The 27,371-nt window shown below is 37.2% G+C and overlaps 3 protein-coding genes across 3 annotated transcripts; 1 reads left to right on the top strand and 2 right to left on the bottom strand.

Annotated features, from left to right (window-relative positions):
* Positions 1–8,689: 8,689 nt before the first annotated feature.
* rnps1 (RNA binding protein S1, serine-rich domain) lies at positions 8,690–17,106 on the bottom strand. Its single transcript, XM_082180270.1, has 7 exons — positions 16,978–17,106; positions 15,089–15,256; positions 12,744–12,935; positions 12,540–12,645; positions 10,985–11,138; positions 9,528–9,669; positions 8,690–9,262 (listed from the first exon to the last, which is right to left on the bottom strand). Coding segments are annotated over exons 1-7 (870 nt in total). The 5' UTR covers positions 16,980–17,106; the 3' UTR covers positions 8,690–9,156.
* A 46-nt stretch (positions 17,107–17,152) lies between these two features.
* On the top strand, positions 17,153–23,452 carry LOC309506371 (uncharacterized protein). Its single transcript, XM_082180263.1, has 4 exons — positions 17,153–17,290; positions 20,247–20,880; positions 21,909–22,055; positions 22,338–23,452. Exons 2-4 carry the CDS (start codon positions 20,299–20,301, stop codon positions 23,223–23,225), a joined length of 1,617 nt encoding a protein of 538 aa, XP_082036389.1. The 5' UTR covers positions 17,153–17,290; positions 20,247–20,298; the 3' UTR covers positions 23,226–23,452.
* A 913-nt stretch (positions 23,453–24,365) lies between these two features.
* Positions 24,366–27,371, bottom strand: LOC309507787 (NAD(P)(+)--arginine ADP-ribosyltransferase 2-like). The gene is made up of 4 exons (XM_082182199.1): positions 27,001–27,371; positions 26,698–26,785; positions 25,825–26,621; positions 24,366–25,585 (listed from the first exon to the last, which is right to left on the bottom strand). The coding sequence occupies exons 2-3, from the start codon at positions 26,746–26,748 to the stop codon at positions 25,890–25,892; spliced, it is 783 nt and encodes a 260-aa protein (XP_082038325.1). The 5' UTR covers positions 26,749–26,785; positions 27,001–27,371; the 3' UTR covers positions 24,366–25,585; positions 25,825–25,889.

Consider the following 27,371-nt stretch of genomic DNA (forward strand, 5'->3'; position numbering starts at 1 on the left):
TTAATAGACGTATAAACAACATTAAGTCACCACAGGGGGACTTTAAGTTATCTTGTTTGCCAGGTCATATACAACTTTTTCCACCCACTTTCATCCAAATAAGCGTTTTTGAATTAATCTTTTAAGCGAACAAATCGTATGAATCATTTAAGCGAATGAATCAGTGCTTTTGAATGAATCTTTTCATTCTAGTTCACTTCCTATACAGATTTAAGTATCGTCCTTTTGAAACGTGTGACTATTTTTCTGTTTTTCTTTAAATACTGTCTATAGCACGTGTACATTATGCACAATTTTGTTAACCTGAATTAACATGTTTAGTGAACGAACTGAACAAAATGGATCTAGGGGGATCTGGTCACCGTGATTTTGCCAAGTAAGACATGTTCCTGGATCAACATATTTTGTTATTCCTGGAACAATATTCCTGTCTGAAACTGTAGTCCAAACCAGCCCTACCCCAAAACCTATCCCTAAAATCAGAGGGAAATGATAGATGATTTACACTGATGCAGAAGCACTAAACCCTGGTTGTTAGCCTAAACTTGACATAAACTGTAAATTTGTCCCTCAAATCTGTTTTGTTGATTGGAATGTTGTTCCGGGAACAACAAAGATGTTGATCCAGGAACATGTTGTACTTGGTGAAATCACCCTCACTGTTTTGCAGAGTTTGCTAATGTAAATTAAACGCATTAAAAAAGCACAACCCGCCCTAATAGGAAGCATGCCAATGCGTTTGCAATTGATTTATATAAATTGTGTGCAACAGTAATGAAAAATGTTCTTAATATGCAATTATTTTGTGGAGAAGCCTGTAATTATGCATATTGATTATTCACACTACTGTAATCAATTATATTAATATGGACCCTGTAATGTAAAGTGTAACCAAATCAGCTTTTTCATTTCTTGCTCAGTAGAAAGTTAATGAAATAGGAGCTCTATTACTGGTGACTTTAAGGTTAGTCTGTGAGATCTGTGTCATGTCAGTGAAACAGCCAAAAAGGGTGTAATATCGTATATGTACAGAATACAGATTAAGGAAAACTATAGACTAGAATGTCACGGTGCTGCTAAAGTGTCTGTACTGTATATCATCCAAACTGATCTTTATTCTTTCTTGTTTATTTGTTTCTACAATATTTGCCATCTTTTTCACCTAAGAATGTTTTAATAAAGCAACAATCACATTTTTTTACTATAGAATATAGTACGAGTAACGCTATAAAATCCAGACCATACAGAGTCATACAGTGGCCCCAAAAAGTATTGCATTAGATTGTTTGATATTTTGTAATATAATGCAAAGACATTTATTCATGTTTAAGTGTGACTTGTGCGTTAAAATACTTTTTGAGGCCATGGTGATCAAAAATAAATTGTGCAAATGTGCTCATGTCCAGAATTCTCTCCTTTGAACAATCATGAAGCTTTTATATTTGTATTACTGCCAATGTATGGACACGACAGATCATTTAAAGCCACGATCAGCCTTCATGCAAAAAATAACAAATAAGGGGGTAAGAAATATGTTTCCTGATCCTTTAAATCTTTTTTATAAGGTCATGTCTGCTTATGTCTAAGATACACTAAAATGTTTATTTTTGAGCTCATACCTGAACAACAGACTATTGTACATATAATTTTCTTTAAATATATAAGTCATTGAGGCTGTTAACCTTTAATACGTGTACGGGAATGAATGTCCGTGATCAAATATGGAACATAATTGCATTGTTTCCAATATCTTTTGACATTTTCTTTGAGATGTTTGGCTGTTCAGCCGTGAATAAATCTGTATGTGTAGGCCAAGTGAATGTATTTGTGAATTTTCAGTGAATGTACTGTATGTTATGGAAAATGGCATGTAAGTTACTCTGATGTATATTTTCTTGAACACAATAATCATTAAAAACGTATCACCTTTTACCTACTTTAAATGTTTGAAGTTAATTTGACTTGTCAGTGATTCTAATAATTGGAGACACATTTTGCATTTCAAAAAGTTAAGGAAAAAAACTCTTCACAGAAATTCTTTCCAGTATCTTATTACATTACTTTCTTTTTTTATACTTTTAACTCAAAAGTCATTTCTTTATAGCATTGTTTGTCAACTCTTTTACTGACAAATTAGGCAATGTGTAGAAATAACGTTGGTAACAGGATTGACAATTTTAAATGTTTTAGCCAAAAACTCCACTTGCTAGCATAAATGCTAAGAGCACATGGCACTAATGAAATCATGATTTAAAAAACCCACTGTGTGATCAGTGATAAATTCAGTTTTTCTTTCAACATTGTCGTAACAATTTTGACGTTTTACAAAATAAACTTTTTAGATTAAAATATTTCTACATACCTTTCAGTGCTTCAGATCTTATCAGTGAGGGGAAGTGACATCATTTCCTGTATCGAACATTGTGGGAGATAATTCCACCAATTAAAAGGCAAAGTATGGTACAGGAACAGAATTACACAATTTTATAAAGATACAACTTATTTTTAAACAATTTAATTTTGTAGGATTAGTACAATTACTATTTAGGGCTTTTATAAATAAAATAAATAAATATTACCAAAAGAAAAGTAAAATAAAATATTTTGATTACACAATGACACTTGAAAGAAAAAAAGAAAAAATACACAGATAATTCAGACAACAAGAAATCATGATTTTCAGCTATATAAGACACTTTTTACATAAAATATATTGATCCATGACAATGAGTAACAAATAATTACAATAATTAAAAATATAACCATAAAAAATTTAAATTTAAAAAAGCAGTTTTTTTTTACATTGGACACCAATACCTGCAATTATAGAATCACCCACATTTCAGATTATAAACACACATGAACTTAGACTTATATTAGAATAAGATAAAAAAAAAACAGTGTTATGGCTGATCCTTCAACAAAAAAAAAAGAAAGAAAAAAAGATAAATACAAAAATTCTCTCAAAATCTCAATGCAAAAAATCCATATAATTAACCTTAATATAATTATAATATACATTTTGATGATTTATTTAAATTTAAAAAATATATTTTTTATTTTTGTATTACTAATAATGACATTTCCCCCCCGAAATTACAATAGAACACATATCAATCAATCAATCAATACTTATTTACCTATTTATTCATTCATTTGGGTTATACTTTCCTTCAACAGATTCAGCAAAATCTTAATGGTGCTAAAAATACTTAAATTTTGTCGTCTTCTATTGATTTTGAGGTGAAATATGGCCTGGACAGTTTTGGTGAGATAAACCCATTTTAGATAATGTTCTTGATCAATAATAATAGTACTCTTGGGCACGGCACTTAAGTAGCTCGAAGTAATTAGTACATTAAAACTGGTGCACAAGCAAACTCAGAGACAAAATCAATGTCATGTGAATCACAATCCATCACTCCACATTCAACCTCATCTGCAGCCGAAAAGGATGCCTTTTGTCCAGGGCCAATTTTCACTATTTATTGTTTATTGTGCCTGACAGCCACAAGCTTGTCACCCAACATGCCTCATTACCCATGACACACATGAGTCAATCTCCAGCAGGCCACAGATACACAAGCTCATTTCCAAACGTGGAGCGCCTGGGCTTGTCCGCCCCGGGGAACAGCTGCTGATAAAGTGCTGTTTTAATGTCCATGTTAATGGCTGAATAAAATGAAGTGGGACAGAAACCCAGCTGAGCAGCCTGTTCAAAGGTTTGCCTGCTTTGCTTCAGCGTTTATTGCACAAATGTCACTGTATTTTATTATTTCACCGGTGACCAATTATTTTTGAGGGCTCTCAGCATGAAATTTACATATTTTCCCCGTCTGCTCCTTAAATAAGCTGTCAACATTCCCATTCAGCTCAATGGCGTGTGCATCTTTTTTGACATTTGTTTTGAGCCAGTCACCTGAGCTGTAAATACATGCATTTCTAAATAATCAACAAAAAACCTGTTGCACACAATCTACTACATGCCTTCTGTTGTCTGACTGGTACTTTTTTAGCAAGTAAAAGGCTGTTTAGTATAATTGTAAAACATCCAGCTTCAGGTTATGATACACGTCTTTTTGCTGTGAAATCTTTACTGCTTTTTATACTGTATGCCTTTTATAAGAATAACTTTTATATTGTTAGTAATATTTTAGAATAATCATAAATATGAGTATCACATATGATCTATCCGGCTTTTGAGGAACGTTTATTTGTTCATCTCTCAATCGTCATTGTTCTGATCTCTGATCATAAAACTATGCATTTAAAGGTGCAGTAAGGCCGTGTGTCCACCAAAGCGTTTTTTCACGCGGCTGGCGTATTTTTTCAATTGTTTTCAACGGGAGCGTCGCGTTTTTAAAATGCCATGAGCGTAACGAGGCGCTGAGCATTTTTTTTCACGCTGAAGCGCTGAGCGTTCAGCATTTTTTACAGGTCGCCGAGAGTTGAAGAATGTTCAGATTTTGGTAAAACGCAGCGCTTCATCACGGTCACTTTTTACCCAACCGTCCAATCACAGTGGAGGAGGGGCGGGACTAATACCACACCGACCAACCACCACATTCTGCTGGTACAACGTCAACAGATGACAACAACAAGCATAATAACAGAACAAAATCATTTAAAACAAGAGCCAGAGAAAATATGTTACATTGTATCGACATTTGAATATAGAATCAACACAGAAACAAAATATGTGTGAAATGATTTACTAGTAACACTTTCGTGGATATTCCCTATCATAGTGTCTCAACTGAAAAAGAAAAAAGTAGAAAAGTGTCTCAACTGAAAAAAAAAAACGCAACGCTGCCAAAACGCTCTCAAGCGCCCATAGCTAGGCGGTTTCAGCAGAGCCCCTAACATTTTCAGCTGGCTAAAAACCACGTTGGTGGACACACGGCCTAAGCGATCTCTGAGTAGAAACACTGTTGATATTTGAAATCAACCCATATAAACTCTGGAAATGCTACCCTGGAAATCCAGAGTTCTCGTGAGAGCACAAGTTGAATTTTCTCAGCAAATAACTCTGGCGTCGAGTAATGATGCTCATTAAATATGTCCTTGTATCCGAGCTGCACCAATCACATCGGGTTATCTGATATAGGCGGGCCAGAGGCGAGCTAAACAGAAGACGACAGCGCGGTGATGCCGAAGTCATTAGTAAACATTGCTAGATGGCTATGGATGAACACCAGTTGTTTGAAACGGCTTTGGCCGCTACAATGAACGAGTTTAGACTTGGCTTTTTATCTAATAGAGGAACAGAAGACGGCGCTCGAACCGTTCCTTTGCAAGAAGGGCGTTTTTGCTGTTTTGCCGACCGGATACGGTAAGAGTCTAATCTACCAGTTAGCTCCGCTTGTAGCTAGCTAAGCGATAACTTGTTGTGATTGGTCGTAGTGTTATCCAATTGTGTGCAGTGAGATTTTCAAATGCATGCTTGGTGCCGCCCCTCGATCTGGTCGATTTTCATTAGTTGATGCCAGACCCTTAATCTTTCAGATTTAGGTCTGGATTTCCAGGCTACCAAAATGCACGAACATGAAGCAAAATAATTCTTTGAGATAAATTGAGCCTTTTCACGGGCTGTGATGATGCAGTTCTCAACATCGCAAAACTAGCACTTTTTAAAATATTTTCATTAAAAAAAATAATAATACACCTTGGCAGTAAATGGCAAAAAAAGGAATTAATGCTGCTGCCAGGGTCTTTATTTTTTATTTTTTATAAAACGGCTGAGGAAGTCACAGCAAATTTGACTGCTGGAATCAATCTCTATATCTCCCTATCCACTATTGTGGATTTTTTTCTTTTGATTTTAGAGAAAATGCAAATACCAAAATTATATTAGCTTTCGTCTACAATTCACAGCTATAGAAGTTTATCCAACTATGACAACTTGTGCATCTGAAAACCCTGGAAATGTGAAAAGGGTCCATAAAGCAAAGAAGGCCAATGAATGGCAAGGAACAAATTGAACATACAGTACACAAGTGTTTATACAAGCAAGAGTTTCGCCAGCAGCAGACCGGCTCCAGACAAACAATGAAATTCAAAACTGTCCTGTTACTAGAGCTAACATTACAACAACAGCTTATCTTGGTTAGTGTAATAGCAAAACCAATATTACTTGCATATGGAGCAGACACAATTCGGCGTCCTTCTTCAGGCCTTCCCGCTTATTTCCGGCACTGGAAAAGCTCCCTAAAATTATGCCTCGTCCAAAGAACATGAACGCGTAGCTACAGCATGCAAAAGCATCACGAGAGACGGCGTTAAACTACCCCATGTCTCAAAGCGCATAACATTAAAATAATAATGAACATAACAACTTGCAGAACTTGTACCACTTGCTGCAGATTAATTTCGGTTGATAGTGTTACCATAGAAACACACATATCTGAGTCCGAGGACGTGAATAGCTCTGATGGTCCACGTCACGGGTTGCCATCTCTTAATTACAGTTAAGACATGGTGTGTGAATGCAGCATAAGCTATTATTTTGGTTCAGGTGGAACTGTAAAAGATGACTGCTGTTTGTTTGCAGCATTGGTGACTATCTATGTAAAACTCTGCATAGACTAATAGTGTCTATTAAGGGAGCCGCGGAGCGACTTATGGAAGTCTCATTCCTATGGAAGTCGAGCTTCAGGCTCACGCAGTGCATCAATTGTGGGATTGACATCGGACCAGAAAAAGCGTTGAGAGTGGCCAAGGGCGTCAAAAGGTTGGCCAGTTTTAGACTTTATGCAAATATCAAGCGAAAAACGCGGTTGGCAGCCAATCTCTGAGAGGTTCGGGTTGGGACGTCTGTCTTGAGAGTTTAAAAATATGCAGAATTTAGTGCGTAAATCGTTTTGTTTACGAATTAGAGGCTTGGCAGTTGATAGCAATCAATAATAGAAGTGGTATATACACTCACCTAAAGGATTATTAGGAACACCTGTTCAATTTCTCATTAATGCAATTATCTAATCAACTAATCACATGGCAGTTGCTTCAATTCATTTTGGGGTGTGGTCCTGGTCAAGACAATCTCCTGAACTCCAAACTGAATGTCAGAATGGGAAAGAAAGGTGATTTAAGCAATTTTGAGCGTGGCATGGTTGTTGGTGCCAGACGGGCCGGTCTGAGTATTTCACAATCTGCTCAGTTACTGGGATTTTCACGCACAACCATTTCTAGGGTTTACAAAGAATGGTGTGAAAAGGGAAAAACATCCAGTATGCGGCAGTCCTGTGGGCGAAAATGCCTTGTTGATGCTAGAGGTCATAGGAGAATGGGCCGACTGATTCAAGCTGATAGAAGAGCAACTTTGACTGAAATAACCACTCGTTACAACCGAGGTATGCTGCAAAGCATTTGTGAAGCCACAACACGCACAACCTTGAGGCGGATGGGCTACAACAGCAGAAGACCCCACCGGGTACCACTCATCTCCACTACAAATAGGAAAAAGAGGCTACAATTTGCACGAGTTCACCAAAATTGGACAGTTGAAGACTGGAAAAATGTTGCCTGGTCTGATGAGTCTCGATTTCTGTTGAGACATTCAGATGGTAGAGTCAGAATTTGGCGTAAACAGAATGAGAACTTGGATCCATCATGCCTTGTTACCACTGTGCAGGCTGGTGGTGGTGGTGTAATGGTGTGGGGGATGTTTTCTTGGCACACTTTAGGCCCCTTAGTGCCAATTGGGCATCGTTTAAATGCCACGGCCTACCTGAGCATTGTTTCTGACCATGTCCATCCCTTTATGACCACCATGTACCCATCCTCTGATGGCTACTTCCAGCAGGATAATGCACCATGTCACAAAGCTCGAATCTTTTCAAATTGGTTTCTTGAACATGACAATGAGTTCACTGTACTAAAATAGCCCCCACAGTCACCAGATCTCAACCCAATAGAGCATCTTTGGGATGTGGTGGAACGGGAGCTGCGTGCCCTGGATGTGCATCCCACAAATCTCCATCAACTGACAGATGCTATCCTATCAATATGGGCCAACATTTCTAAAGAATGCTTTCAGCACCTTGTTGAATCAATGCCACATAGAATTAAGGCAGTTCTGAAGGCGAAAGGGGGTCAAACACAGTATTAGTATGGTGTTCCTAATAATCCTTTAGGTGAGTGTATGTGGTATATATATATATATATATATTTACATTTATTCATTTAGCTGATGTATATATATACATACACCACTTCTATTATTGATTGCTATCATGATGTGAAGAGTTTCAGATCTACTTTCAACAGCGTTTCTGCACATTTAAATATCATCTTACAAAGACATTGGTAGAGATAGAGTGACAACTGATATTTTTATGCATTTTATGCAAGTAGTTCGCTATACTGTTATAAAAACTTCATCGATTTACAGAATTATTACTATTATCTTATTTGGCCATTTAAATATAAGCATCTGCACAAAATAGCATATTTTTGCTTAGTTTAAGTCTCGATTATGAGCTCCATATTCTTAGAGTATCATCCTATGAGAGCTATAAAAGCCTGATGCTCAAAGATTTTAGATCTTGTCTTTAGCTTCAATACACGGTTCAGGCTTTACAGGTATAAAATAACTGAAAACTTAGGAAAACATCTTTTGTGTTAAGGAATAATTTAAAAAAGGAGTCACGTAGGTTTGTATTGTAACAACATAAATGATGACTACAGAGGATTTTACTTGTTAAACTGGTTTATTGATTTTTCTGTTTTCTATCTTACAGATCATCAGATTTTACAGGATTAGGTGGTGATGTCGAGAGATGAATTTTGAGGAACCGCTAATGTCACTAACAGAAACAATTCCATGAAAAATGCAAACATTTGGATAAAAAAGGTAATGCATTTTAATCACACAACATAAACCGGTAAAAAGCTGAGTTTCTCAAAAAAAGAAAAAGCACATTACAAAACGAATCACAGTAAAATGAAGCATCTAGCACAATCCCAGTGAGTGTACAAACACAGACGCAATAAAAAACCAAGCACACCCACCCTAACTTCAATGATGTTATAAGACTAGGCTTTTACGTACAATCCTGAGGGGTACTAGAGAAAAGAAAAGAGACAATTTATTTGTCATCTCCAGCTAAAATATGAAAGGGCCGTCAGGAGAAGCCATTGGTGAGAATGGAGCGTCGGCTAACGGGAAGAGTTGGAGCTGGAGCGGGAACGATGTCGTCTGCGACCCGGAGACCTGGAGCGAGAGCGTCTTCTCACCGGGGAGCGTCGCCGTGGAGAGCGAGACCTGTGGCAAGAACGAACTGTCAGCTTTGGCAAAGATAAATCATAAGACGTGCATGGCCTTATTACCTGATAAGACACATAAAAGGCAGAAAGCCTGTCTAGTACGAGGACGAATAAACAAACACAAGGTGAAAGGACAGATCGGACATTTGGAAACAGGTGCGAAGTGTGGACTAAAATTACATTTAGGCCAGATAGATTGGTTCCCATCGACCTGCACAGAAAACACAAAATCCTAGTCGGACTAAAACAGTTTAAAAGCCAACCTTCTTCTCATGCGAGGCGGTGTGCGGCGCCACATGGGAGGCGGAGGAGGCATCCGGCGCGGAGGGGATGGTCTTCTCATGGGAGGTCGAATCCTCTGAGGCAGGACAGCAGTGGCTGTGATTTCCTGACCATCGATCTGACCTGAGAAAGCAGCAGAGAGTGAGAAACGCCTTCTAACAAACCCATCTCCACTGATCAGCCTTATTTTAGATTCAGTGACGTATTATTTAAGGGTTTTCGGGAACACTTTACAATCAGTTCTCATTGGTTAAAATTGATTATTATTAGTAGTAGTTTGACAAAAAGCTAATTGTTCATTGTTGGTTCATGTTAGTTCACAGTGCATTTAGTTATTATTTTAAAAATGTGTTAGTAAATGTTGTATTAGTATTATTTGTTAGTTCATGTTGACTAATTTAGTTAACTAATGTTAACAAATGAAACATTGTAAAGTGTTACCATATATTATATTTTAAAATTACATTTTAATTTCTAAACTTTTTGTAATTTTGTTTTGCATTTGTCATTACTTATACGTCTATCAAGTTCTTGTTTTTATTTCAGTTTTATTCATTAATTATTTTAGTACTTCATGTTTAACAAAATGAGAATATATATATAATATTGTATTTGAACGGTAACACTTTACAATATTCACTTTACAACATTATATTAGTTAACGTGAACTTACAATAAACAATACTTCTATAGCATAAATATCTACATTTACTAATACTAACAAAATCCAAGTTGTAACAGTTAACTAACATTAACAAACAACTGTATTTTAATTAACATTAACAAAGATTAATGCTGTAAAATTATTGCTCATAGTTAGTTGATGTTAAAGGTGCAGTAAGCAATTTCTGAGAAACACAAACACAAATAAACACACCCCTCCCTTCATTGCAAGAGTGGATGTCTCTTTACCATAACTAAAGCTAAGCAAATTAATGTTTCATGAAATATAAAGATATGACGAACAAACAAGGAGAACAAAAAATTAAGGAGAAACAACCTTTGCGTCTGTTTTCAGGCCTTCCTGCTTCGGTCTCTCCAGCGCTGGAAATCTTTTCTATTAACACGGGTCCTAAAGCTCTTGCCTGATCATAACCCTTTTTCTTCCAGTAATATTCCTTATGAGCTTTTCTCTTTTGTAATGTCTCTCAGCCATCTCTCTTTCTTCAGATCTCCCTCTCTCTCTCCTCCCCCCATCATGAGTTGACACGCCCCTTACTGCTGATTGGCTACAAGTGTGTTGTGCTTCTCTGTCCTATTTTTTGTTTAACAGCGTTTCTCAGAAATTGCTTACTGTACCTTTAACTAATGTTAACATGAGACTATTGAAAAGTGTTACCATTTTAGTTAACTTATTTTATTTCATGTAACAAAAATGTTTAATGGTTTTAGTTAACGACAATAACCCTAGAAATGATGCAATTCAGTTGCTTTTTACCTCCGTCCATGTGTTTCAGGGCTTTCTGGGCGTCCTCTGGAGACTCATATTCCACATAAGCGTAACCCTTTGACAAATTAGGGTGCAAACGGTCTGGAGGCATGTCAATCATCTTGATCTTGCCATACGTTGAAAAGATCTCTTGAATATGTTCCTATAGGAAATCAAGTACAGAAGCACAAAGCATTATAGGAGTAGCAATTTTCAGGAATACATATCTATATTCAACACTTAAAACCTTTAGATATATATATAAAAAAAGCATGTGTTAATTTTCATACTTTTTGTAATATAAAAAAACGACTTAAATTACACAATATATTTAATTGCTTTTATTATAATTTTTTTTCAATTTCTGAATGTCTTGAATACTTAATGCTGCTGTTAAATCCCTGAAAAAGTTTTCTGAAATGTTTAAATATGCAAATGTAGTCAATTACATTTGCATACGTTTTAGAGATCTGAACATTGGATAAATGTTCCATTAATCCATTAATCAGAAAACACTGTCTAAATCCAGAAGAAGAAAGATCATCAAGTTTTAGGAATAAAGTGTTATATAAATCAGACAAATTATATGAAGAAACCCCAGTAAAAACTTTCAGAATATAGATGAGAATAAAACTGTAAAGTTTGATGTATAAGTGCTGCTGAACTGGAGGCAGAGATTTCTGACAAAATCATTTTGAGAAAACAGCCTTTCAAGATATGGATTGTAAATTAAATCTACAGACGCAAACTGATCATCTGAATCTATATCTAATAAAAAATAAAATAAAATAAAAGGACAACTAAACAAAATAACATGCAAACTAGAGGTTTTGACAAAATGTTCATTGTTTTATTCTTTAAAAAATAAATACACTTGAATGAAATAATAGAAAAATGTATTTGAAGTCAATGTCTCATTCATAAAGACTTATTTCATTATTGGATGAATCAGCGTTTGTGAATAAATCTTTAAAATGAACAATTCAGTGACAAACATTTCTTGTAAACACTCACTTGTCGCCACCTCCTGGCGTAACGATAAGCAATACAATACATACTCTTATTTTGATCACTACCGTAGTCATCTGTGTTTATACCCAAACTATAAACTTATTCCAGTAAGGTTTTATCCAGTTATTTAAATGTTTGTAATTGTAACACATAAATAAAGATAATGTGTGGTTGAAAAGAGTACATTTACATGGTAGCTGCTCTCTCCGAATCAGCGCTAACGCAGATTTGAATGTTGCAGTGTGATGATTGTACTTTCAATGGTTAACTAAAGTTTAAACAGTTTCACATCTCAAGCGTTAGCAGCACGAGTTTTGCCGCTGCCATAACATTTAATGAGACCGTTCACAAAGGAAGAATGACGAACGACCCTCTCATTCATTAACATGGGCAGCGACAACATATGCTGTTCACGCACCGCTGATGCTTGCAATGTGATACAGGTGTTAGACACATCGTTGTCATTTAGGAATAAGATCACGTGGGTGTTTGAATCGAGATCGTGATCTTTTAACGATTAATCGTGCAGCTCTACAGTGATCTTCAACTGTACCTTGGTTACGTTCCTGGTGAGTCTTCCCAGATAAAGTTTGGTGGGTTTGGGACTCGGGCTCCTCCTCTTCCTCTCTTTCTCATCAGTCCGTTTTTGTGATTTGGACCTGGTTAAAAGCGCAAACCCACGTTCAGTAAGTGACAATGGCACAACCAGGCATTAACCGGTTAATATCACAAGAAAGCCAAAAAGCCAGGAACCTACTTTGATCGTGAGCGGCGCCGATTGTCATGACGACGGCGGCCTGGACTGGGAGACCCGGAGGACCCGGATGAACTAGAGGAACGAGAGGAACTGGACGAACCGGAGCGGCTGGAACCAGAAGAAGAGCTGGACCCGCTGGACGAGCCCGAACTGGATCCAGAGCTGCTGCTGGAGCTGGAACTGGACCTGGATCTGAAGTCAGATGAAAAACGCATCATTAGACACATTTAACTCCAGAAACCTCGGGTGTACCGCACAGTAACTTCATGAAACATGCTCAGTGTGTGAAAACTGCACAGCGTTATTTACAGCAGATTCTCATGATTAAAAAGAGCCCAAAAGTCACCATAATCCATCACTTGGATCTAAAGATGTTCTCTCATGGAGTTATAACACATAAAACTCCACAAGCGCACAAGTTGCTAAATAAAATCAAATGTAGCTTTCACGTGGCGTTTAAGCTTGTAACTTCATTAAACATGTATTGAGTGCAGAAAATGACAAATCTTTACTGATCGAAATGAATCCAAAAATCAACATAATTCATTGAAATTGTATAAATGCCTTCCAGGTGTCAAGGGCTTTGTTTAGGGTACTTTTGGCGCTTTTCCACTGCATGGTACGGCTCGGTGCAGTATGGCGCGGCGCGGCACGACTCGGCTCGCTTTGCTTTTCCACTGCGTGGTACGATTTGGCTCGGTTTGCTTTTCCACTGCAGTTTAGCACCACTTCAAAGTGGGTGGGATTATAGACTGGTCATTAAAGTTGCTGAAAAACGTTTTCATTCCTCGTCGATCCGCTCCTCAGCTACCAACGAGAGGAACGTCTGCACCTCGTCTACCAGTCACCACGATTCAGCCATTTATTTTTTCAAGTTTATTTATTTTTTATTTTTTCAAGTAAGTCTTTTAATAAAAATTGTGCGAACAAATAATACTGCGGTGGCTGTTGCTGACTATTTAAATCTAGCAGGTTTGGTGTCTCGGGTTGCAAATCCAATGACGCTGGTAGTGACGGTTCTCTCTGGCCAATCAGTGAGCTGTAGTGTTTTCACGTCACATTTTAGTATCGGTACGGAACGCTTGGAACCTCAACAGAGGTAGTACCATTTAAAGCGAGCCGAAACATGCAGTGGAAAAGCGCCACAAAGTGAGCCGAGCCGTACCGTACCATGCAGTGGAAACGCGCCAAAGTGAGCCGTACCGAGCCGTACCATGCAGTGGAAACGCGCCAAAGTGAGCCGTACCGAGCCGTACCATGCAGTGGAAAAGCACCATTTGGTTCCAAATGCTGACACTTTTGATTACTTTGTTATCACCACAAAATTTGATCCAGATGCAGGGGAATTTCACCAAAAAAAAGAATTGTCCTCCTACCTTTTTTCCTTCCTGAGTTATTGCATGTCAAATAAGAAAGAGAAGTAAAATTAAAAAAATATATATATATATTCTTTGTCTTTTATCAGCAGTTTCTAAGCATAAGAATGTCCAAATGTAAAAACAAAATTCCTTAATGTAAAAGGTTTTCTATCAAACAATACCTACCTTTTAACTCTCCTTGCTAGAGTTTGACTTATGAGTCTTTACCTTTTGTGTATGTCACTCAAAACAACAACTCAAAAAAAATGCCTTCAGGGCTTAAAGGGTTAACCTTGACGCATCAATGTATCAAACAACAACTACGTTTACATGTGATTATTTCCAATAATAAGAGTAATCATACATGACGCGAACAAATGTGTTTTTGCTCCTATTTACACGCAATTTTCATTATTCTGATTATTCACTAAGAATTGTGGTAATTTTTTTAATCACCATGATTAACATACGTCAATGCGCACAGCACAAATTAACCCACATACGCCTACTGCGTGTTTTAATCTACAGATGCAAGGATACTTAAGTGAATTGCAAAACATTTCAGTGGATGTATTGGATCTTTTCAGTGACGTGCCTAAATGTCATCATTTCGATGTGTGTGACCACCAACACTGCATTATATTCATGTGGCACAACTTTGTCAACATGAAATCAGTTTCTTCAGCACCCCCAAAATGTGATGCCTCCTTTATGACTAAGTTTACAAACCCGCGCATGAGTCGCATTACACCATCATCCGCTTTGGTCAGAGAGGAATATGTGCCTTTAAAGTGTTTACATGCCTGTTTATTGTTATTTAAATCAGCATTCGCCACATAGTTTACAATAATTATGTTTCTGCCATTATGAGCTTAATCACACCAATTTGATCAAAGTATTGTGTTTTTACGTGGTATATTTTGATATCAATATTGCCTAAATCTCATTATAATGTCATTAAGAGGGTGCATGTAAACAGTTACTGACCTGCTGCTGCTGCTCCCGGTGGAGTTACTGCGCCGCTTCCGGATCTTGTCTCTGCCTCTCTCCTTATCCTTCTCCTTCTCCGCTCCCTCTTTCCCAGCAGGTTTCTCCTTCCCTCGTTCCCTGGGTTTGTCCTCTGAACGCTCCCTGCGCTTGGTTGGTGATGGTGCCCTGTGCGAAGAAAGAAAAACAACAGGAAAAATGCTGATAAACTATTGGTTTTCCACAGACGCGTCTCAAACTAGTGAGCTATCAGTCATAATAATGAAATGCAGTTTTACTCAGTTCCAAGCTTTAATGTGTTTTTCATGCCATATCACACCTTTTTTGCACATTATATTTAAAGCCTATAGCTTGAGGGGGAAAAGGATGTTTATTTAATAACACTTTATAGGGGACATTAAGCATTGGAAGCGAATGTACAATGTGAAGCAGAGTTCTTAAAGGGATAGTTCACCCAAAAGTTTAATTCTGTAATTAAATACTCGCCCTCATGGTTATTTGTGCTATCAGTCAAAAAAAATTAAAAAAATAAAAATTACTCAATTACAATTTTTTTTCTGTGATTAATCATGATTAATCACAATTAAAACCCCTTACATTTTTGTAGATTTAAATCTAGTTTATATATTTTATAATGTAATAATTTCAGTTAATCTCCAAATTAATGTAGAAACAACAAAGACGGTAATACTTGTTTAATGGCATCTTTTTGTGAATGAAGGTCAGTATCACTGATACTAATACAGATATTGATGTCTGGATACAAATGAAACTGAAATCCTGTTGTTTGCACATAAAAAGCATAATTTACCACTTAGCTTACAAAATATTAATCTCTAAAGCGTGTTCATGAGGCTTGCGTGTTCTGTTGATGCGAGAACAGACGATGCGTGATTCAATGTTGGATTTAATTTTTTGGGTAAATAAAGTGGTAGATTATGTTTGTTTTTTTATGAGCAAACAAAGCAATCGCGTCAGTTCATAATACTGAGGTTAAACCACTGGAGTCACATGGATTACTTTAATGATATCTTTACTACCTTTCTTGGGCTTGAAAGTGGTGGTTTTAGGGTGAGAAATTAATGGCTGAATTCTTATTTTTGGGTGAACTAACCCTTTAAAACTCCTTTATCTGTGACAGAAATATGATGGAAACGATTAATAACATTATTAATATTAATCACAACAAGCACTTCAAGAAAGTTCATAAGATGCAACAAACCAAGATAACTGTGAACATTACAACTTCTTACTGATTGAATAACTGAACATCATGATCCTCATAACTGTTTTCCACAATTTAGTCATCAAACCTTGTAAAAATTAATAAATTGTTTTATATTTGTACTGTCAGTTGTATTGTATGCATTCATTTTTGTATTGTATATAACAAAATTTCGTGATTTTATTATCTTTACCTTAACCAAAGATCCTTATCTTTACCAAAAAAGTTACTTTAAGATTATTTCACTATACTTATCATTAGATTAGAATAAGCCAAAAATAATAATGTCAATTCAAGTAGAAAGTGATGCTCTGAAATATCATACATTTACGTTACCAACAAGGACATTAAATGTGCCAACTGACAAACGCACTGCAAAATCCTGCCTTAAAAGTATAAAACTCAATATTTTATCACATATATATAACACAAATCCGAAACATTTGAGACTTTGTTTTTAAAAACAACTACGTTTACTGATTATCTTCATTCAACGCGGTGAGCTAATGCTAACCCCGCCGATATTAACCCAACATATGCAAAATATCGACGATTAATTATAAGAAACGCGGCTAGTATCTCTCTGCATACACACAAACCCATATACGAGAAAAAAAACTGTCGCAAATAATAAATATTGATCATAATAAACATTCAGACTTACATGATAAATGAGCAGCGCGCGACACATTCAACGCCGAGCTCAACCGCTGTCGCGTCTTAACGACGTTTGCGTGAGGGCGCAGGCGTGATGACGCTATCCCTGCGACAGTCGAAAGGAGGCGGGGCGTGTGTGATTGCAATGATCACAACACAAAGTAAACCACAAATGTGTGCGTTTCATCGACACTTACAGTTATTGTGTTGACATTATCAGATGCACGTTACGGATATGGATACGAGCGTCGTCATGTGACTTTATAATGGAGCACATCGTCGCTTCAAACATACGTAACTGAACAGCAAAGTCGCAGTAGGTGAGAAATGCTTGATTTCTATTGTGTTCTGAGTGCACTAGATCACTACGCAGGGTCCCTACGTGAATCTGAACTTGTTCCCTGCTTGGTGGTGTTTGGAAAATGACAGCTGGTCTAAACCTTTTGCACAAACAGCGTAAAGCAGCTGTGTAGATGTTTCGCTGCTCATGCTGGTGTGTTTTGATTGTTTTGCAGGGTTTAAGGCACTTGTTAGACTGGAAGACCAGCTAAACAGTTTTGAACGTTACTGTTTGAAACATTTATTTTGAAACAGTGCTCGCTTAGCTTACTATCTTTAAGTATGCAGTGCATTATATAGGCTACTACAAAGTATAGTAGTCTTTCATTCTTTTGAGAAACAAAAATGGGATGGGATTCAATATAAGAGGCATAGACCAAAAAAGGAAAGATTAATGTTTATATAAGTATGACAGTTCTCCTCTTGCCAATGAATGAACAATTAACTTTATGATTCAGGCAGCATTATAGGTCAGAGTTCAGATTGGGATCGAAAGCATTCAATTATTCATCCAGTTCCTTCTGCTTGAAGATCGATTCATCAGGCTGGCATGGATATGAAGCTGGCCATAGGTCTGTGCGGAGGACCTGTCTGGTCAACTTAGGGCACTGACACAAAATAACAGGGTTATTAATCCTAGTTTATTATTCTTAGCCTGTTTACTGTCTGTCAGTGTCCCAGTAGCTTCCCGCTTTTTTATTGCCCTTTTTTCCTATCACATATTTTAGTAATCATCATAAATTAGAAATCATTCGAAAGCTTAAACACTCAGAATTCATCAAATGAAAACTTAATGTGTGATATCAACTTCACATTGGGAACACAACGTGTCTAGACTTTGTAGTCCAAATTATTTTGTGAAATTGCCCATATATTTTATATAGAATAAACATGTTTAGTTCAGTACATTTGCTTTACAGTAATCTTAAACGTCTTTAACTTTTATTTTTTGATGATTTCAATTCTGCAATAATCTGCTGAGTGTCTTCTTTAAATGAGGCCAACCTTAAAGGCCCCTTGAAATCAAAATGTACGTTTTTTTTAGCTTTTAGTATGAATATGTTAAGCTTAAGGTAATGAATAAGCTAGTGTGCTCCAAAACAATGACAAAATTCGCATTTAGGAGATATAGGCCTAAGCATTAAAAACGTACAGTTCCTCACTTCCGCGAAAATGGATCACTGCGGACTTCACCTTCTCATCACATCTTCTGTCCAATCAAATGCTCTCTAGAATCTACAGCTCCGCCCAGTAGCGCGGGAAGGGGGGTGCTGCCCCCTCGTCATAGCATCAGCACCCCCAAGTAGGGGGCTGTGGACTAACATAATATTGTACCTTAAAAAACGTGAAATAAAAATAAATAAATGGACAGCGTTAACTAACTCTCTTATGCCTAATGAAGTGAGTGTTCAAGCTACGGAGAAAATTAAATAAAGTTTTAATTTGTGATGCTTTGTTCCGATCAGAGCTCGTGAACGGAGATCGAGCGCATTTCTGAATATTCCGCTCCCTCGCTCATTCCGCTCAGGGTCGCTCGCTCAACCCAGAATATGTGGAATAAGGGCTACCTCCGACTAAAGTTTTTTTCTAGTCGACTAGTAGTTGTTCATTTAGTGGACAAATTGCCCCTTTATATTAATTTTATAACTTTAATAGGCTAGCCTATACAGGATAATGCGCGTGTGTACATAATATAACCGCACTCAAGCGCACGGCCGCACGCAAAGATTGCCACAAAGAACCGCAAAAGTATTAATGTGTCAAAAAAATAGCAAGGAGACATTTAATTGTTTATTAATAAACTGGTGTTTTCTGTGTCGCTGCAAAGATGAAGTTGGCGTGGGGACTCGCATGAACGTCAGAGAGAAATGCATGTGAAATGTGATAATTACATAATCAGAGAGTAGCCTATTTCTTTGCGTTTTGAATAGTTTTGTTTAAAAGTAGACATTTCAAGCTTTCTATAATAGATAACCTATATTTCTCAAATCTGTGAGGCACAAGCTGAGTTTCGGCGCCCTCCAGTTCACGTGCAATGCAAGTGATTGTGCCGGCGCCTTATTACATTGTCTGCTATATATTTGCTTCTTATTTATTAAATACAGGCAATTGGTTGATAAAACATTGATCAAAATTAAGATACAATTTATACAAAACGAAAATCTTTTAAAAATAGTCTTTCTACAAAACAAAACTCAATGAAGTGGTCAAAATCATGTCTTACCCACTCCATGTCTCCAGCCATATTGCCATCTCATGATGTATCTTTATCTTTCTCATGCTGCATTCTCACTTTAATAATCAACATTGCTTAAATAAAAAAAAAATAACATTAGCCTATAATATTTAAACAAATATGAAACTAAATGTTTTCTTTAATGGCTACAACACATATACAGTACAGAGAAATTTCATGTCTTGTCGTCAGCCACACCATAATGACGTCACATATTTTCCAGCCCTCAGCCCCCAGCCCCCCCGCATGAAACAGCTTCCAGCGCGCCTGTCTCCGCCCCTTATGCTATAAATACCACCTGGCCAAAGCGACCGTTGGGTAGAATATATTTACACCTCTACTATTGAATCCAACCAATCATCAGCGCTCGGATTCGCTTCCATGGTGCTGTCAAGTACGACTTGCAGTCTGTGAGGTAACCTAAATGCTATTGGCTATTTGAAAAGGGGGAGGGGCCATTCAATATGTCCCGCCTTAGCTTCCTGTTTCAAATGGAAATTACGTCAACGCTTCATACAAAGCTGCGCGTTCCGAGGCACTTTTAATCACAACCATCTAGGATGTATGGTAAAAAGGCAGGTGACAGTTAACATTAATTTTTGACAGGCCTTGTTTGTTATTATTGTACCAAGCAATTTTTAAAGACTACAAACTAATAATATTTCATTCCGAACATAACCATGTTTTTGCATTAATTTCAGGATCTGCTTGAGCCGACCCACTTTTTAGTGTGTCATTACTGTGTTGTCCAGCATGGGCCGACTGGACGACGCTGCCAAGCGCAAGGTGGTGGAGCTGCGGGAGGCGGGTTTGAGCTTCCGGAAGATCAAAGCCGTGCTGGAGCTGGAGAACATCAAGGTGTCCGCGCAGGCCATCTACCTTTTCCTGAAGGAGTTTCAAGGGAGAGCTCGGAAGGAGGACGGAACCGCTAGGAACAGCGGCCACACGGGGCCGACGGCAGGCTCTGAGGCGCGGCGGGTCGGCTGGAGCGATCAGCAGCTGAGGAACCTCCTCAGAGAAGCTTCCAGAGTCGCTGCTTCCCAGCAGGCCGGGTCCTCCTCGGATGCCAGAGGAGGACAGTCTTCCGGCACGGGTCCGGCGGGAAGGAGGGAGGCTCAGGGTGGGGAGAAAGACGAGGACATCCGGATTGTCAGCGTGACCTCGTTGGCACAGGGATCGCAGAATGCTGGGATCCAAGGGCCGCGCTCGGGAGTCGGGACGGGAGCGATGAGTGGCGCTTCTTATGTTAGACGACGACACACACCTTCACCTGCCAATCCTGTGCTAGTGGCTCGCAAACGACTCCTGGATAAGGCTTTGCTCCACAGAGCGCGGGTGGGTGGATTGTACTAACAAAATATATATATTTTTTAAAATAATTTAATACTTTTTTTCAGCAAGGATGCATTAAATTGATCAAAAGTGACAGTTAAGACATTATAATGTTGCAAAAGTTGTTCTTTTGAACTTTCTATTCATCATAGAATCCTGAAAAATAAACTGTATCAGAGTCTCCACCAAAATATTCTGTTTTCAACTCTGATAATAATCAGAAATGTTTCTTGAGCATCAAATCATCATATTAGAATGATTTCTGAAGGATCATGTGACACTGAAGACTGGAGAAATGATGCTGAAAATTCAGCTTTGATCACAGGAATAAATTACAGTTTAAACCATTAAAATGGAAAACGGTTATTTTAAATTGTAATATTATTTCACAATATAATTTTTTTTTCTTTTTTTTCCGGTCATATATATTAGTCTCTTGGTGAGCATAAGATACCTCTTTCAAAAACAGTAAAAAACCTTTGAACTAATATATATATATATATATATATATATATATACTATAACAGTATATAGTATACAGTATGTACCGGTGTATATATATATATATATGTATGTGCGTGCGTGTGTGTGTGTGTGTGTGTGTGTGTGTGTGTGTGTGTATTGTGACTTTATTTTCATGAAAATTAAGCTAATTTCTTCTCTAATCCGCATGATTCAAATTCAAATTCAAAAAATTCATTATTTCATTAATTAATTTTTACATCAAATTTTTCATTATTATAATTTTTTTTAAATACAGCAATGTGATTTTTTTTATTTTATTATTGTAATGTATTTATGCACCCTGGTATATTTGTTGCCTTTCAATTTTATTGTTTTAAATTATTTAAGTGTTGTAATTTATGTTTTCTTTACAGTAAAAAATACAGTCAATAAAAAATGTAAAATGTGGACATTAAAGGGGGCATGTGCTTATTTTTCATAAAAACACAATACCAAAAATATATATAACTTATAAAAAGGCATATATATATATTTGTTGCCTTAACTAATCCACGTGTTTTGTAAAGGTAAGAGACAGCGGTCCTCAGACCGGCCAGCAGGTGTCGCTGTCAGTGAGACGAGATCCGTCCGGCTTCTCTGGTCCTGATGGGAGAAAGCTTGTTTTACCACAGGCAGCTTCTTATGACCTCACTACAGCCAGACCTCCAAACATGGTGAGTTATGAAGCATCATCATAAATCCAGTACTATTATGATTAGAGATAGAAAAAAAACAAAAAACATTTTGTACAACAAATAATAATTATGTTTTGGTTAAGTGTCCCATAACCAATATGCAAAACCATTTTTACATAATTTAATAAAAGTATACATTTAAAAATTGTATGTTACTAATACTACTAATCATTATTATTATAACTGAGCCTTGGGTCTGGCTGATCACTATTTCTTACCCATATGTGTGATGGATGGCTTAATGAAATCTTTATTTCTCAGAGATTATTGCACCAAGGAGCCAGTCCTCACAGGAGATGGATGAACCAGCGTGTGGGTGTTCCTGTTCGCGCTCCTCAACACCCTCCACGTGCCGACATCCGCCTCCCCGACCCGGCCACCTCTGGGGCTACATCCCAAAATGCATCCCCCTCTGCACGGGTCCAACACGTGCCCAACCAGCCTTCCCCTCCTCCTCCTCCTCCTCCTCCCCAGCGGAGCGTCCTGGACCCTGCCGCCGTGAGCACCCTGCAGGAGCAGATCCAGTCGTTGGGCTCAGAGCTGAGGAGTTTGGGCCTGGCGTTGAGGATGATGGTGGACCAACAAGGCCGACTGGAGAGAGAACAAGCCCAGCAGACTCAAGTCCAGAAGCAGATCCTCAGCACCCTGCAGGATTTCACATCCAAATTCGACCCTCTGCAGTCCACATGCGCTCCAGCGTCGTGTTCGCTGGCCTCTTCGGCACCGTTCAGCCAGGGCGCGACCAGCCAGGGCGCATACGCTCAGTGCAGCCAAGCCCAGACGCGATACAACGAGATCCACGATTCCGGTCTCGAGAGCATCGAGGTGTTCTCTCTGGACCAGCTCAGCCCACCCACCATGAACGGGTTTCAGCAGTGCCCGACCTCCAGCGGGCCCCCGTTCACCCACGCTCAAACACGCACGTCGACGTTCACTCAGTCCCACACGCAAGCGTACTCGCCCAGCACACTCCCGTATCCACAGCCACACACAGACTCCTTTACAGGGATGGATAGTAAATCAGGAGACATGCCCTCCACCAGTGCAGAGGGATCATTCCAGGCATGCAGCCCTCCTAACCAGTCCTCTAGTCATCCGGTTTCACCGCACGAGCCCGAGCTGAACATTATCAAGGTGGAAAACGTCTGAGAAATGGCTGAAATCTGGACTTCAGAATCCAAATGCTTTGGGCTACAGTGAATTTTATTTTACTTTACTGTACTCTTTTTTTTAGGTTATCAGAGAAACTCTCACCAAGAAACTTATACCAAGTTTAAAAAAAAAAAAAAAAATCAGTGTTTTCCATTTTATTTTATTTAATATAGGAATTTAGCCTTTTTTTATATGAAAAGGAAATAAATATCACAGTAGACATAGTTTGTGATGTTTTTTTGTTTTTTTTTCACATGATCAAACATATTTACTACACGGTATCAATACAAATGTGTAGTAAATATTAAATTTGGGAAAACTCAAACCTGAAAATAGCAATAGTTTACTGGATGATAACGGTATATGATATTGCATTCCTATATGAGAGATGTACAAAAATTAAGATTTAGGATTTAAATTCATTGTGTTGCACAAGCAGATATGGACTGAAATGATCTGTATGCTGTTATTATTTATTTGCATAAAATGCTTAGAAATAATCATAAGAGTAAACTTTAGTTTTAACATGAATGGCCATCATGTTGCACATCATTTTATTTACAAAATAACTATGTAGGTTTTTTTTTTTTTTTTTTTTTAACAAAATTAAAAAAATAATGAGTGAGTACATCAATCTACATTCCAATCTGTGTTCTTACCTTACCCTGAATAACTACGGTAAGCCTATAATAATTATTGTATTTTAGAGCTGTCGGGACGGATTTCGCGGGAAACTGAATACTTCCGTCATGCATCTGCGCGTGTTAAGGACATATCATCATGAATAAATAAGTCACGCTACTTGCTGTGGAAGACGCCACGGTAGCAGATGGAAGTCACAATGTTGTTCAAATGAACGTCGATCCAAACAGGGAAACAACAGTCCCTGGTAACATCAGCTCGGCTTTACAGAAATACGTTTAGTTTGCATAGCAACACATTTGGCGTGAATTGGCTAGGTTCACAAAATAATGTTTATGCTGGTAACAACAACAATGTTAATCATCTCAAAACCAAATATAAAGGTATATAACTAGTCTACCAGCCAACACCATTTCATCTTATCTGATATGATTATGAATAGCAATCTTTGAAATGTCAATGTTTCCAAACTTTGCTTTTGTCAAAACAACAGTGGGATGTGTAATGGGTTGCTGCCAGATCTGGCCAGCAGGAGGCAAAGCTGTCTCATGAATTGTGAAATCTCCAGACACATTTGGCTGCAAAAGAAAATGAGTGACAGTTGTCTATAAATGCAGTGTCTATAATTATTTATTTTTTTGCAGTTGTATTTTCAGTATGTAATTTTAGTCTTTAATTCGGGTATGGTTAAATTGTACAATATTAAAAACCACAAGCGTCACTCTTCTGCACATTGAAAACCACAACAATTCGAACATCACAGAAGCTCCTCAGCAAGATAAAAAATATTATGTAAAAACCTTTATTTAATTCAATTAAATTGAACAATCAGCAAAAAAAAAAAAAAAAATTCTGAGTGTATTTGGAATATACTGTATATTGCTTGCTTTATTATTAATATACACAAAAAGCCAAAGGCTTATTTCCATTGTGGTCCTCTATGTCTAAACATGGAAATACAGATCATATATGGATAGAAATCATCATCAAGTCGCGCATCTCACAATACATCGCCTGTAAATTAATTAGTAATTGGACCATTAAAAAATTTAAATAAATAAACACTTTCAACTTTAATATGCTTTATACAACAAAGTAAATCATTCCAGGCTATAGAACTAGTATATATATATATATATATATATTTTAATTCCCCATTAAACTCTTTCAATAAAATCAGTCCTACTCCCCCTAGTGGAATGACTGTGTACATCAATTACAAGTACATCATTCTAGGAACACTTAAAAAAATAAATAAACCCCAACATCAATTTAAGAAAAGTTACCCTTTTTCAACTTTTTAAAAACCAAGTTTCTTAAAATGATCATGGTTTAGATGTAACTGATGGTGTACCTTGCACAACTTATTTTAAGCAGTCTGCATTCTGCAATTTTCTTTTGGTTCGTTTTCTGCCATTAAACCAGTATTTTCATTCTGCACTGCGCTCAGAAGGTCATTTAGCAGTTACAATTCTATTGCTGGCAGTTAACTAGATGGCAAGCACTAACATTGTTTAAGTGTAACACATGTAAGTGTAAATGGAAAAATTTATGGATATTAATACATTAATTAATATCAAATCACTTTAAGGCCAATGAATTGGGTCTCATAATTTTTTTTTTTTTTTTTTTTTTTTCAGAATGTTTATTTCAAAACAATAATACATTTAACAAAAAATTGTCCTGACAAAGAATTATTCGACTAATTTGAGAGGAAGTGAAGAGTTCAGATGCAAAAGCCTCTAAATGCCATCTGAAATTTTCTTATAGAATGATCATTTTTATCAAGCTCGTATATTTAAATTCAATAATTTCACTTAAATGGCAATGAAGATTACCTATTAATTGTCATTTAAGTGAAATTAATGAACTTAAATATACAAGCTTGATAAAAATGATCATTCTATAAGAAATTTTCAGATGGCATTTAGAGGCTTTTGCATCTGAACTCTTCAAGTCTTCTTTTATATTTACTTATAGCACTTTATTTATTATAGCACTTTTTTTCTTCAGTGAATATCAATAGTACTTTGGTTTCTTGAATGCCACTGCACAGTTCAGGTAACTTACTTTTCCAGAGCTTTTCAAAGTGTACACAGTGTCACACCAGAGATTTGGCTGATATGTTCTTGTTCTGACAGCAGTGACTCTAAACTTCTCATATGGAGGAATCAGCACCTCTCTCTCATTAGGATACTTAGAATATTTTGTCACATCAGCGCCTTCACAAGTGTAGATTTCAAAACAAGATTTAGTTCCAAAACCTCGTGCTACATTACGATCAAGAGAAGAGGATGAAAATGAGCCGAATCGAACCTCTTTGTTCAGAACATACTTATTAAATTCAGCATTTGTACCACGATAAGTGTAATAGCATTTATTGTGTGTTTTCTTCAGAATCTGTATCGCTTCTGTTAACAGAAAGTAAAGTGAATACCATTTATATGTCTTCTGTTTGTAACGGTTTTTACCATAACGGGTATCAGGATTAAAACTGTTATATATATTATTATCACTGTACATATAAATGGCGATTAACTGATTCCTTGTCAGGTAATCTTTTGGGAACTTGACAAACTTTTCACCTAATTTCCAACTAATTTTATATTTAGGTGAGTTGTTGATTTCCTTCTTCAGATATTTTGTCTTCACCAGATGTGCCATTTTCTCTCTACAGCCGGAATAATAGTCATCGACAGAATTCGGTGCCATATCCAATGGAAATATCTGTCCTGCAGCAGCGCTGTGATCCTGCAGAAATAGAAATCATAATGATCACATCATCAGTATTAATGTCTGTAATATTCATACTAGAACACAAGCTTACCTGTCCTAGAGCAGCTAAAATGAGAAGAAGAGCTTCAATGATCAGCAGCATCTTGATTCAGTCAAATCCCTCAGATGATCTAGTAGATCTATAGTGAAGATCCAGAAACACACCAGCGTCTCACAAACACTAAATATATCACTCCAATGGCAATATGTGCACAATAAAACTGTTCAACAATTTCTTACAAAACACATTTTAAATCTGTACAACTGCATTTTTTGCTGATTAGCAGTTTTAACTGTTTGAAATAATCACATAAAACTGTGATATATTGACCTTGTACATCAACCCCAAACTTACCTGAAAATACTGTTGTCTCTTTCTGAGATTCTGTGTTTTCTTTTTGTTATTTTACAGGAGTTCAGGAGCAACGACAAGAAGAGGAGATCAGAAAAGTCATTCGCTCACGGACGACAACGACTCTTCAGAATAACTGATGAGGAAGGTGCCTTTTTTATATCGCTGATAATGTGTGTGTGTTTGAGAAATAATTGCTGTCTCTCGTGTGGTTTTATTGGACCAACTTTGAGTTCCCATCGTTCTAAGATGAACTTTTCAACATGATTTCTTGAGAATTCATGATAACTTTACGCAATGGTGAATTCACATGAAATCGTTGATGAATATCTACAATCTAGAAATCTAAACAAGATGTGTATTAATCAACACGT

The sequence above is a fragment of the Leuciscus leuciscus genome (genome assembly GCF_965113295.1).
Source record: "Leuciscus leuciscus genome assembly, chromosome: 1".
In the NCBI taxonomy this organism is placed as follows: Eukaryota; Metazoa; Chordata; class Actinopteri; order Cypriniformes; family Leuciscidae; genus Leuciscus; species Leuciscus leuciscus.